Source organism: Trachemys scripta, chromosome 7 (assembly GCF_013100865.1).
Source record: "Trachemys scripta elegans isolate TJP31775 chromosome 7, CAS_Tse_1.0, whole genome shotgun sequence".
NCBI classification, from domain to species: Eukaryota; Metazoa; Chordata; order Testudines; family Emydidae; genus Trachemys; species Trachemys scripta.
In genome coordinates, this window is record NC_048304.1 from 121360974 (window position 1) to 121373661 (window position 12688).

A 12688-nucleotide genomic window follows, 5' to 3' on the forward strand; every position below is an offset into this window, starting at 1 on the left:
TCCCTCCTAGGCTTGAGAGCCTGGGGGGAGGAGGCATGGCTGGGGATTTGGGGAAGGGGTGGAGTTGAGGCGGGGCCGGGGTAATTAAAAAATGGGGGGGGGGCACAGCCAAAATTGTTTTTGCTTGGGGCGGCAAAAATCCTAGGGCCGGCCCTGTAAATTTGAACCCCATTTTGTTCTTTGCCCTGGTGGTATTTATCATGTGGTGGAAAATAAAGATGAGCAAGTGTCAATTATGACCACGCTGTTTCAGGGGAAAATGAGATTTTAGCAGACCAAATTCAGTGAGAAAGGAAATTGTTTCATCTGGAAAATAAGTGAGATCAGGCTTCAGTCTGACGTTAAATGTGTCGTGAGCAAAGGCATCAAAACAATCTTGTACATCTCTTCCTGTTCCATAATCTTAAAAAAGCAATTTTATAAGCCTAAGTACATAAACAATGATTTTACCCTAGATTTTATTACCAAATGGTAATTTTACATTAGATTTCATTATCAAGACATTTCAAAATACTGCAGTTATTTAATGAATGCAGTATGATTGGAAATTTTCTAAATCCAACCCTGAACGAACATTGTATGAGGCTTCAGCTGTTACATTCCCTTCCTGTATCCTTTTAATGAATTCATTTGTGAAATTTCTGAAAGGATAAGGTTACAGAGGTGAGGAAGGTGGTGGAAGTCAAATAAAAAGTCCTACAGATGCAGAACAAGATATATAGTGTGTCATAAAATATATTAGCAAATGATCATTTAAACCTCCATAATATTATAGAGTGTGAGGAGAAAATACATACTCTGCCTGTGAAGTTATTAAACATTTTGAATGAGTTGAACACAAAGTTTAGAGGGGGAAAATCTGCCTGATCCCTTCACAAAAAATTAATCACTAACAATATATTTTGCAAAAAACAGTTTTTCACACAGATGTTCTGTTGACTATAGCGATATAAACACTATTTAATATATTTAGTACTAGTCATTTTATAAAGGTGTAGCTTAAAAAGTAAAGGCCTTCAAAGACATTTTTCACCCTAGCATTTTGGAATAAACATATTAAAGAATTTTGCATATAGCAACATATAACATTCTAGTATGATATGGTAAGTGAATTTACAACCAGTACACAATACATATTTATATAATGAAATGCCAGAAATTAAGGCTAGCTATAAAGTAGTTTTCAGAGTAAGTTATGCTTATCAAAAATGTTACAAAATTTAAATCAAAACATGCATTTCTCAATTATATTTACTGTGCTGTCAATTTAAACTGTCTGCATTAACAAGCTAAAAGTTCAGCATCCAAGATTTCAACCAAGCCCAATTAAAATTCTACATTAATTTATAATCAGTTCCTTCACATGCGTCAACACTGATCCCATGAAATGAACATTATATGTTCACCAGTCAGATGTCTGATGCAAGCTAGCAAAAGAAAACAAAAATAAAAACTTTTACAAAGATACTAAAAGATCACACCTCAAATGACAGAAAGCAAATATTATTTTACAAATTTAACTTTGGCATACCAATGTACAGTTTATAATACTGTGTTGATATGACTCAAATTCTAAACCTCCAACGAGTGCGCTTTTCTTTAATACAGCTACATTCCCACCAGCTACATGATAAACATTTCTGATTTTTCTTCCCACTGCAAATCAGTCAAGTAAATAACCTGAAGTACACCTACGAAACTGAAAAATAAAAATCATAACACGTTAATTACTACGAGGCAAAAAAAAAACAACCCAAACACACGCATATTTTTAAAGTAGTTTGTCTACATATTCAACTTAAATCCTTCCATGAAATAAATTGACTAAAACAAAAATTTCAAAACACTTCTATTCAGATCAGATTTCAGCAATTAGTTTATAAATATGACCAGCCACTTCCACTTCTCTGGAGTTTCAAATGAACAGACTTTGGTAAGAACAGAAGGATCCACCTACCCAGTCCAAGTATGTTAGAGAAACAATGTGCAAAGTGCACATTATGTTCTGAAAATACATTCTATAGTTTTTATTTCAGTTTGTAGAAGTAAACACCTCTAATGTGTAAGGAAAATAACAACGTGCATTTTAAAGTTAGCGGTTTTTCACCTTTACATATTTTAGTGCAAAATATTTTAGGGTGAGGACTTATGACAAAAATGGCAGTAGCAGCAAGATTTTTTTTTTTACAGTAACATCAATGCTAAGAAGGTTTTTTAATAACAATAAAAGTCTATCCTATTGCAAAGATTAATATATTTAAGTGTTTCAGGCACTGGATTAATGAAACTAGCACCCCATTTCATCATGGATTTTAATGGACAAAACATATAATGGAGGTTTGGTTGCTTTAGTTATGATGCCAGAGGGTTTTTTAAAAACTTTTAAAGGCATATGCTGTAACTAAATATGTTGAGCATAAGACTCTTTTTCTTATAATTCAACAGTATGTTTTGAAGAAATAGTTTCTGCCCTAGTTATGAATGACTTGCTCAATGAGACAAAACTTTTAACCTCTTTACAGCAGTTTCAGTTGTGAAATTCTGCAGTGGAGAAATCAGACAGTTAAAAAAAGAAGTAATAATATTATATCGTTTACATGATGATTTGTGTAACAGTTTCTTTTTTGTGACCTTTATGATTATATCTAATATTTTAAGCTTATTTTCTTAATGTCAAAATAGTAGATAACATTTTCTGAGACTGATTCATTAAAAAAAAAAAATTCTTCTTGAAACATCTGAAGGATGACATCATATTACCATTACAGTTCTTCTATTTAGTTTTCCCCAGTCAGAAACAAAAAGGAAAAATCTTGACAATGACACTGTTGATTGTCTCCACTGAAACTTAAAAGCATTGAGGTCCTCTGATGTAATTTGTAGATTCTACCACGGCAGAAGCTGAAGATATGAGAATTCCAAATAGGAAAATCTACAGAAGTTCCTAGAGTTACGATCCAGTGGAGTGCAGGCTAGGGATTGGATAGAATTTGGAAATCCGACTCTGTGTTGAAGGGTTAAGGCATTCAGACTCTCCAGTCATTTTAAAGAAAACTTCCTGTTCTTGAAGTTTCCTAGCAAATTCCTCTTCCAGTGTCTAAAAACAACAGATTAACAAAGGTGTATATGGTGAAGTACAAAGAAATCCACTATACCAACGTGTTATTTGCCCAACCTTCATGCAACAAACCACAAAAAATCATGTACTAATATCAAACTGAGCATTCAGAGGCTTTACAGTCTACCACTTAGGATGGTCTGCATCTGTAGGACAGTTTGCCCATAGCTACAGCTATGTTTAAGGGTCCAATTTATTTTTTACATACATGCATATGCACGCGCACACACTCTAGGAGATGTTAAAAGGTGGATAACTTCCAAGTCTCTCCTGTCTGCCTCCCTTGTATCTATTGTGGCTTCTAGATAAGGTGATGCTCTGCTGAATTTTTGGTACATCAGTTTCACTATTTTCCTGGGATGAATTTTTTTTGTACTGTCCAATTTGTAACCAGTTTCAGAGTCTGATGCATTATTTATCTTCTGGACCCGCCTTTTGCTTATAAACTGTCCTGGTTTACCTTTTTTCTTGGTCTTAGTTTCTCTCTCCATTCCTTTAGTTCTAGGCTATGCTCTTCATCTAACTCTTTTAGTTTCTGAGTCTCATGTTCAACCAGTAGATGGCATTTTTCATTCTGAAAATAAGACAGATAATCCTTAAATAAAACTAATTCAGATTAGACAATCAACCATTTGTACAGTAACATATGTTGTCCTAATTATTTTAAATCAGTTTACACTGTATAATGTGATGTGAATTATTATAACGTAACGCACTCTTATCAAGAGCTGATGTTTCCAACAGAACCAATGGTTTTGTGTTATAAAATACGGCATAATCAGAAATATTGTGAAATGTGTTTCAGTGGTGTAGAAGATAATGTCACTCAACACTGTATGTGTGTTATTGGCTAATCTATTCAGTGTCATGCACTGCATGCGCTGTTTAGTCAAGGCAGTTTTGTAGGATTCAATTTAAGACCTTATTACGTTTGAAAGTTATGCTTGCAATCGTTTAGCCCTTGATTCCAGTAGTTGAGGCTGACTGACAAGTCAAAGGGGATATGTCTTTATGGAGGGAGCCTCAGATCACCACGATAAAGAGGTAAAGAGCAACAAATCACCATCATCTTGCTCCTGAAGCCAGCTGGGGGCCAAATTATCCCCTGCTACAGCTCAGAGCAGCCTTAAGGCAGCTCTAACTTACACCCAGCTGAAATGGCCCCCAAATGGTCTGTTCCTACAGTGGGGGCTCATTGAAGCACATCAGTGCTGTGGCCATGCCCATTTCCACAGGGTGCTATGAAAGAGAGTGGTGTAGCACCAGCTTCCTTGGCTCTATGCCGCTGGGGGATTTCCCACTGCAAGGGGAATAATCGGCTGGTCACTTAACTCCTGCTTTAAATCTGCCTTATGTCACTGGAGCAGAAGAAAACAGACTTAAGGGGAACAGGATCTGACTCATGGTGTGCAGCAGTTGGTTTTACAACATACATGTCATGAAAGGACCAAAAATCGAGGCCTGTATTACTGAAAACGTAGTTATATTCCAGAACGGCAGATGTAATCAGCAACCTGCCCTTTGCAAGACAGACCTCATTGCATGCAGTACTATAGACCTGCTCTTATGGTGAAGTACTGACATCACTCACAGCAACTGAAAATTCAACTAACAGAAGATGGAGCTGCCTTTCTGTTTTGAATACTGATTTAAAAAAAAAAAAAAACACATTAAAAAGAAACGTTGCCAAAGGAAAGTAGCAGTTAAAACAAAAGGTTGGTAAGCACAAGTAAAATTCCCTTACAGTTCATATTCTGTGTGTGTGTGTGTGTGTGTGTGTGTGTGTGTGTGTGTGTGTGTGTGTAAGTAAATCTCTTTATCATTAACTGAGTTATGGATATGAATCAAGAGTACAATATGCTGTATCCCTTAGAAAGGGATCGCATTAATTTCTATATGGATGGGTAATTATGTAAGAAAAACATCATTAAAACATTTTCCTAATCAATAAATTCAGAATTTGCTCAGTTTGTATTGATTAACTTGACTCTCTTCATACACTGCTTATTTTATGCCCTATATGTTTAACCTGTAATTGGTGCAGTTCTCTGATGTTTGCTTCACACTGCAACTGAAGGTCCCGCATTTGATTTTCATGTTTTTGATGCTGAGCCAATCTCTCATTTTTCTGCCTCTTTTCTTCTTGAGTAGCAAACTAAAATTAAAAACAAAGAGTAAGTGATTTATACTGTAGTACCCAATGCAGGTATTACAAATGACTTTTCCAAGGTTGTGAAGAACATAATGGATTTATAGTATAACTGGACAGAACAACATAAGATTAAAGTCATCAGTGCAATTTCCTAATTCTCACTGCTTGAATTTTCCAATATACCCTTATCCAAGGCAGGCTCTTCCCCGCCATCTCTTCTCTGTCATGTCACTTCTCCATCTTTGTTCAAATCCCTCCCTAAAACTCACTTCTTCCATGAGGCCCCTAAAATATGTCAATTATAGTTATTATGGGCCCAAACTCATCTAGTGTAAATCAACAAAGCTCTGTTGACGTTAATGGAGCAAACGGATTTGCACCAGTTTAGAATCTGGCTCTATATTTTAAAAAAATAATTAAACATTCAATACATGCATAAGCCATAAATGAGTAATCCTTCCCTCTCACCTAATATACTTTCACTCATTGCATCAAACCTAAGGCCCCAATTCTTCAAAAATGTATGCATGTGCTTAACTTTACATATTCAGTAGTCACCCAGATGAACTCAAATTGGAACGAGTGCAGAGAAGGGCCACTAGGATGATCAGAGGAATGGAAAACCTGTCGTATGAAAGGAGACTAGAGGAGCTCGGGTTGTTTAGTCTGACAAAACGAAGGCTGAGGGGGGATATGATTGCTCTCTTTAAATATATCAGAGGGATAAATACCAGGGAGGGAGAGGAATTATTCCAGCTTAGTACTAATGTGGACACGAGAACGAATGGATATAAACTGGCAGTGGGGAAGTTTAGGCTTGAAATTAGACGAAGGTTTCTGACCGTCAGAGGGGTGAAATATTGGAATGGCCTTCCGAGGGAAACGGTGGGGGCGAGGGACCTGTCTGGTTTTAAGATTAAATTAGATAAGTTTATGGAGGGAATGGTTTAATGGTAAAACACATTAGCTGAGGAATACCGAGCAATGGCAGGTAAATAGTATAATGGCTAACAAGGGTCAGGCTGGAGACTCTTTCCTACATGCTCGGGGTCTTACTGATCGCCATATTTGGGGTCGGGAAGGAATTTTCCTCCAGGGTAGATTGGCTGAGGCCCTGGAGGTTTTTCGCCTTCCTCCGCAGCATGGGGCAGGGATCGCTAGCAGGAGGGTTCTCTGACAATTGAAGTCACCAAGACACAGGATTTGGGGACTTCATCAGCAGAGTCAAGGGAAGGGTGGGGACGGTTTTGTGGCCTGCGGCATGCAGGGGGTCAGACCAGATGATCATAATGGTCCCTTCTGACCTTAAAGTCTATGAGTCTATGAGTCACATTGACTTCAATGGGATCACTTACTGTATGTAAAGTTAAGCATGTGTTAAGTCTCTGGATGGTTGGTGCCTAAAATTATCTGGTATGATCTTCAAGGCAAGAACTATATTTTACTAGTACTGCAGAGTGCCTACTAATTTGGGGGTCTCTGTAAAAATAGCAATCAATATCATTCCTAATCAAGAATTAGAAGATATACAGATGATTGCATCAAAAACAGGCTGCCAAAAATCAGAACAATTTAAATGTCTTGGATTATACTCAACTGGGGAAGTAATCTAATCTGCAGCAGGCATTTCAGCTAACCTTATAACAGGGGTCGGCAACCTTTGGCACCCTGGTGGGCCGGGCCTGTTTGTTTACCTGCCACGTCCACAGGTTCGGCTGATCACGGCTCCCACTGGCCGCGGTTCGCCGCTCCAGGCCAATGGGGGTGGCGGGAAGCGGCGGCCAGCACATCCCTTGGCCCGCGCCGCTTCCCACAGTCCTCATTGGCCTGGGACGGCGAACCACGGCCAGTGGGAGCCGGGATCAGCCGAACCTGTGGACGTGGCAGGTAAACAAACTGGCCCGGCCCACCAGGGTGCTTACCCTGGCGAGCCGTGTGCCAAAGGTTGCTGACCCCGCCTTATAATATGCAAACAAGTTGGAAATATCAAAAACTATTGGGGCACACAACAAACTGATTTGTACAAACAAATTTGAAGAAGGATTAAGAGCAACTGCAAATACTTCTCTTAAATGCAAGTAGAAATGGCTGCTCCAGATTGACCCAGTAGGTAGAGTTCCATGATAAACAATCCAGTCTCCATTTTACAGTGGGATGATTTTAGATATATATTCCAAATTTAGTTGTGGCCATCAAACCTGTACAGAGGACTGGATGGTACTCTCTTTGAAACTCAATAAAATTATATTCCAAAAGTTGTCTGTGAAAGTGAATACTAAGCAATATAAAGTTCATAACATCCTGAGGCCAAATGTACTTCTTTCACAGAATTTCAAGCCCTTGTTCACTTCTGACATACATAAAAGACTGACTCGGGACAGTCATGCAGCAGTACAGAGTAATATCTCTAGGCCTTCAAACTGATGCCTTTTAAAAACCAACTGAATACATATAACTATACTTCAAAACTTCACAACTCAAGCACTTTCAGATATTTTAAACTACAGATGTTTGTTAGTCACCTGTTTAATCTTCTCACGATCCTGTTCTGGAGTGCCTGATGAGTTAATTCTTAAACTCTTCTTAAACATAGCCATTCGAGTCTTTGCTTCACTTCGCTGGATTTTGGGCAGTCTTGCTCTTTCCTGAGTTTGTCTGTTCTTTAACTCTTCAATAAGCCGTTGATTATATCGTTGCATCTGTTCTGTTTCCTAAAAAGATTTTGAACAAAAAGATTGTTTGTAATACTGCTATATGACTAACATGTTTTTAAACATTTAGGCCTCAATTTAGCAAAGCACTTAAACGTGCTAACGTACATCCGATTTCTGCAGGGGTCTGATTCAAAGCCCAGTGAAGCCAAGGGGGTCTTTCCATTGATTCCAAAAAGCTTTGGATCAGGTCCCAATCCATTTAAGTCAAGCATATACTCAAGTTCATTGCTGAATATGAACAGACTGAAACACATGCTTATATTTAGGGCCCTACTAAATTCATAGTCCATTTTTGTAAATTTCACCATCATAGAATTTGAAAAATCTTGAAATTCATGGTTTCAGATATTTAAATCTTAAATTTCATGATGTTTTAACAACCATGAACATGTATTTTTAAAACAGCAAAATATAAACATGTAAATCCTTAAGACTCAGCATTTCTCAAACTGGGGGTCCCAACCAAAAAGGGGGTTGTAAAGCTATTGGGGGTGTGTGTGTGTGTGTGTGTGTGTGTGTCTCTCTCTCTCTCTCTCTCTCGGTATTACCACTCTACCTTCAGAGCTGAGTGGCTGGAGAGCTGTGGCTGCTGGCCTGGCGCCCAGCTTTGAAGGCTGCGCCCCCACCAGCAGCAGCGCAGAGGTAAGGGCAGCATGGTATGGTGGCATCAGTATTGCCACCCTTACTTCCACGCTGCTGGTGGTGGCAGCGCTGCCTTCAGAGCTGGACAGTAGCAGCTGCTGTCCAGCTGCCCAGCTCTGAAGGATAGGGTAAAAGTACACAAAAGACCAAATTTCACAGTCTGTGATGCATTTTTCATGGCCATGAATTTGGTAGGGCCCTACTTATAGTATTTTGCTGAACTTGGGGCCTTATGGGGCATTGATGTTAAATATTCTTAAAGAAGACCTCTTTACCTATGTTAAAAATACCATAGGTTATTAAAACTCTAACTTTAGTGTAATTACTCTGGACTTACACCAGTGCAATGTAGTTCAAAATATGGTCAAACAGCACTTTCAGGTTCTCTTGCAGTAACACAATGCTGGAGTCATTGGACTCTAAACACTGCAGAAAACTATTTGTTTAAAGCACCTGCTTCTATTGGAATAAAACACCAATACTAACAAGAACCCACTAATGGTAATATTTCTATTGGTTTTTGATTTTTAAAAGCTTGTTTTTTTAAATCTAACTTTTGGGCTAAATTTGACATAAGACGTATCTTGAACCCATTACTTTATAGGCCCGATACTACAAATGATTATGCAAATGGATGGGACTGATCACATAAGAAAAGATGTAAACATGTATTTTTGGAAGATAAATTTCTATATTTGTAACCCCAGTGCTCCCTTTTATGCTCCCTAATCGTTTACTGTTCTCACATGTTACATCTGGTCTTAAATTTAGATTGTAATCTTTCTGGATAAGGAATATCTCTCTCCTAATTGCGAGGAACCTGGCTTACTTTGAGTGCTTGAAATATAAATAATGTGTTAATTACCAAACATGTCAAACAACTTTGACAAAGTGTCTCAATGTACTGACTGAAGCAACAAAACAAAGAGAAGAGAGATTTATATAGCAAGAAAGAAGCTACATAACTTGTCTACAACAACTTGGTTCATGCAAGTAAACTAGTAGTATAGATCACAAGATATTTTAATATACCACTGAAGGTTGTAATATAGAGGAAAGTGACAAACTCAGCACTAACTTTTTCATGCCTCTTAAGAAGCTGGTGTCTCTGCATGAAGTACTGATCTTTGAGTTGCTGTTTGAGAAGCTGGTGTTTTTCCTGTAAATGTCGCTCTTCTAGCTCCCAGATTGCAGCTTCACGAGCTGGAGGAGGAGGAAGTTTGTTCCAGAAAGTACTACATAATATTTTCTAATCTACACATATATATTTAAAATTACAGGGATATTTTAATTTAAAAGAAATTATAAAAACATATTTGTAAGAAGCCATTAATACAGATATATACCACACCACCATATCTAATAAAATGATCAATAGTTACAATTTTAAGAACATAAGAACAGCCATACTGGGTCAGGCCAAAGGTCCATCCAGCCCAGTATCCTGTCTACTGACAGTGGCCAATGCCAGGTGCCCCAGAGGGAGTGAACCTAAAAGCTATTGATCAAGTGATCTCTCTCCTGCCATCCATCTCCACCTTCTGACAGAGGCTAGGGACACCATTCCTTACCCATCCTGGCTAATAGCCATTAATGGACTTAACCTCCATGAATTTATCTAGTTCTCTTTTAAATCCTGTTATAGTCCTAGCCTTCACAACCTCCTCAGGCAAGGAGTTCCACAGGTTGACTGTGCGCTGTGTGAAGAAGAGCTTCCTTTTATTTGTTTTAAACCTGCTGCCCATTAATTTAATTTGGTGGCCCCTAGTTCTTATATTATGGGAATAAGAAAATAACTTTTCCTTATTCACTTTTTCCACACCACTCATGATTTTATATACCTCTATCATATCCCCCCTTAGGCCTGGTCTACACTAAGGGAGGGAGATTGATCCAAGTTACGCAACTTCAGCTATGTGAATAACATACTTAGATTTAAGCGGTGTCTTCTCTGGGGTAAATCAATGGCTGACGCTCCCCCATCGACTCCACCTGCGCCTCTCGCCCTGCTGGAGTACCGGAGTCGATGGGAGAGCGCTCGGAGGTCAATTTATCCTGTCTAGACTAGATGCAATAAATCGACCCCCGCTGGATCGATCGCTGCCCGTCAATCCAGCCGATAATGTAGACAAGCCCTTAGTCTCCTCTTTTCCAAGCTGAAAAGTCCTAGCCTCTTTAATCTCTCTTCAAATGGGGCGCGTTCCAAACCCCTAATAATTTTAGTTGCCCTTCTCTGAACCTTTTCTAATGGCAGTATATCTTTTTTGAGATGAGACCACATCTGTATGCAGTATTCAATGAATACTGTATTCGTTGTATTTAAGAAATAGTATAAGAAAAGCGTTACCTGGAAATGTCTTGAGTAAATTTTTTTCTTTATAGAGTTATAAGTAAAATTCAAAATTATGTGACCAAAACTGTGCAAATAAATAGGTATGGCTGAGTCAGAAAAGGCAAGGTACATCTCAAAAAAGAATTATTTTAACACATTACTTTTCTGCTAGCAGAACAAAGGCATTTTAAATATAGTTCTGTTTCATATTAAAGATATGCTTTTAACTCCAGTTTCAATTTTAACTCTGGATGTCCTTGATTTTACAGATTTAAGTCAGACTTTACTATTCCTCTAGCAGCTCTCTTTGAGATGAAAAGTTGCATATAAAACAGAAGACAATCTAATTTTAAAGGAGAAATTTGATGCTGGATACCTCTCATAAGCTGCTGCTTGTTATTCAGGCAGTCTCGTTCAATATTGGCTAGTTCTGTTTTTTGCTGCTGGATGATTTTCTTTAGAGATGCATCCAATTCTTGTTGCTGCTTCTGCACAAATTCTTGTTCCTATTAAAAACCAGGGAAAATAGATTAAGTTGCTTTATTCTATTCATACTAAATTTTTAATGAGATTCCCAGAACAATTCTCTTTGTTCCCTTGATTAGATTGCAAACTAAACACATTAATGAAAATTTGGCCTACAAATACATCTGCTATAAAATTATCCACTTTTGGGGATATCCCGTAAAAGAGAAAGGGTACAGAATATTTAATTACACTTTTAGAAATAAGACAGAAAGCAATGAACTAACCAAAATCTGCAGTTATTTCTATGATGAGAGTAAAATGTAATATGAGTTTGATTAGAAAAAATAATTTACATTTTCTCAAATTAAATTAGCAACTGGTCTGAAAGTGGATGGAAACTGTGCATCTACAGCAGTGCAAAAGAGGTCAAAATCTAAACCTTTTATTCCCCGAACCAGCAGGAGCTACTACTGTTGCTTAAATAACGTGTCAACACCAGTAACTTTATTATACCACCCTGGTGGTTTCTCCTGCCCAATTTAGGTGGGAAGCTTATGAAAAGAAAGCCTTGGCTCCTGACCTTGGTTGGCTAATGGTACTGTCATGCAAGATGCATGGAAGGGCTGGTACTAAGTCCTACTAATAAGGAGCAGTCTTGCATGGGAAGAATTTAAAGAGGAGGGAAATATCCGGCTTATGTAACTGTGTTACGTTTTGGAAGGGCCACATAACGTAACCAAACGTGACAGCAGCTGCATGGGATTGAAGAAGCCCTGCAGTAGCCAATAAAGGAAAACCAACCATGTGCTAAAAACTGAACCCATGTTCACTCAAAGCCAAGTAGAATCATTATGTTGTTAGCTACTCTTTATTTGGCAATGCATAGAGCTAACAAGCCTTCATAAACTAATAGAAACTATCTGCACATAATTTATTCAAATAACTTTTAAATAAAATAATTACTTTTCATATGTGTATATTTATTTATATCACCGGGGAATAAAAACTGAGAAAGTGATATTGATATAGTCCTGCAATTTGCTCCATGTGGGTAAAGCCCTGCATGGAGTGCCACTCCCTAAGGTGCAAAGGGCCTCCCGTGCAGAACAAGCTGCAGGACTAGGACCTAATTCGTAGAAATAACAAAAATATTTATTTGCAAAGGTGGAACCCCCCACTTCCGCCCCCATGCACACACACAAACAACCCAGAAAAACTCTGATACAATAAAGTCACCTGTAGTAAAGAGTGTAACAGTCGTC

At 38.1% G+C, this 12688-nt stretch overlaps 1 protein-coding gene across 2 annotated transcripts in view; it reads right to left on the reverse strand.

Annotated features, from left to right (window-relative positions):
• Nucleotides 1-441: 441 nt before the first annotated feature.
• The window catches only part of SLK (STE20 like kinase), a 71980-nt gene continuing 59733 nt past the window's right edge, over nucleotides 442-12688 (reverse strand). For both annotated transcript variants that reach the window (XM_034777999.1, XM_034778000.1), the window contains 6 exons: nucleotides 11335-11464; nucleotides 9705-9829; nucleotides 7793-7981; nucleotides 5148-5273; nucleotides 3579-3692; nucleotides 442-3097 (listed from right to left, as the gene is read on the reverse strand). In XM_034777999.1, the coding sequence (XP_034633890.1) occupies nucleotides 2951-3097; nucleotides 3579-3692; nucleotides 5148-5273; nucleotides 7793-7981; nucleotides 9705-9829; nucleotides 11335-11464 (831 nt within the window). In that variant the 3' untranslated portion in view covers nucleotides 442-2950. The remainder of the gene's footprint in view (nucleotides 3098-3578; nucleotides 3693-5147; nucleotides 5274-7792; nucleotides 7982-9704; nucleotides 9830-11334; nucleotides 11465-12688) is intronic.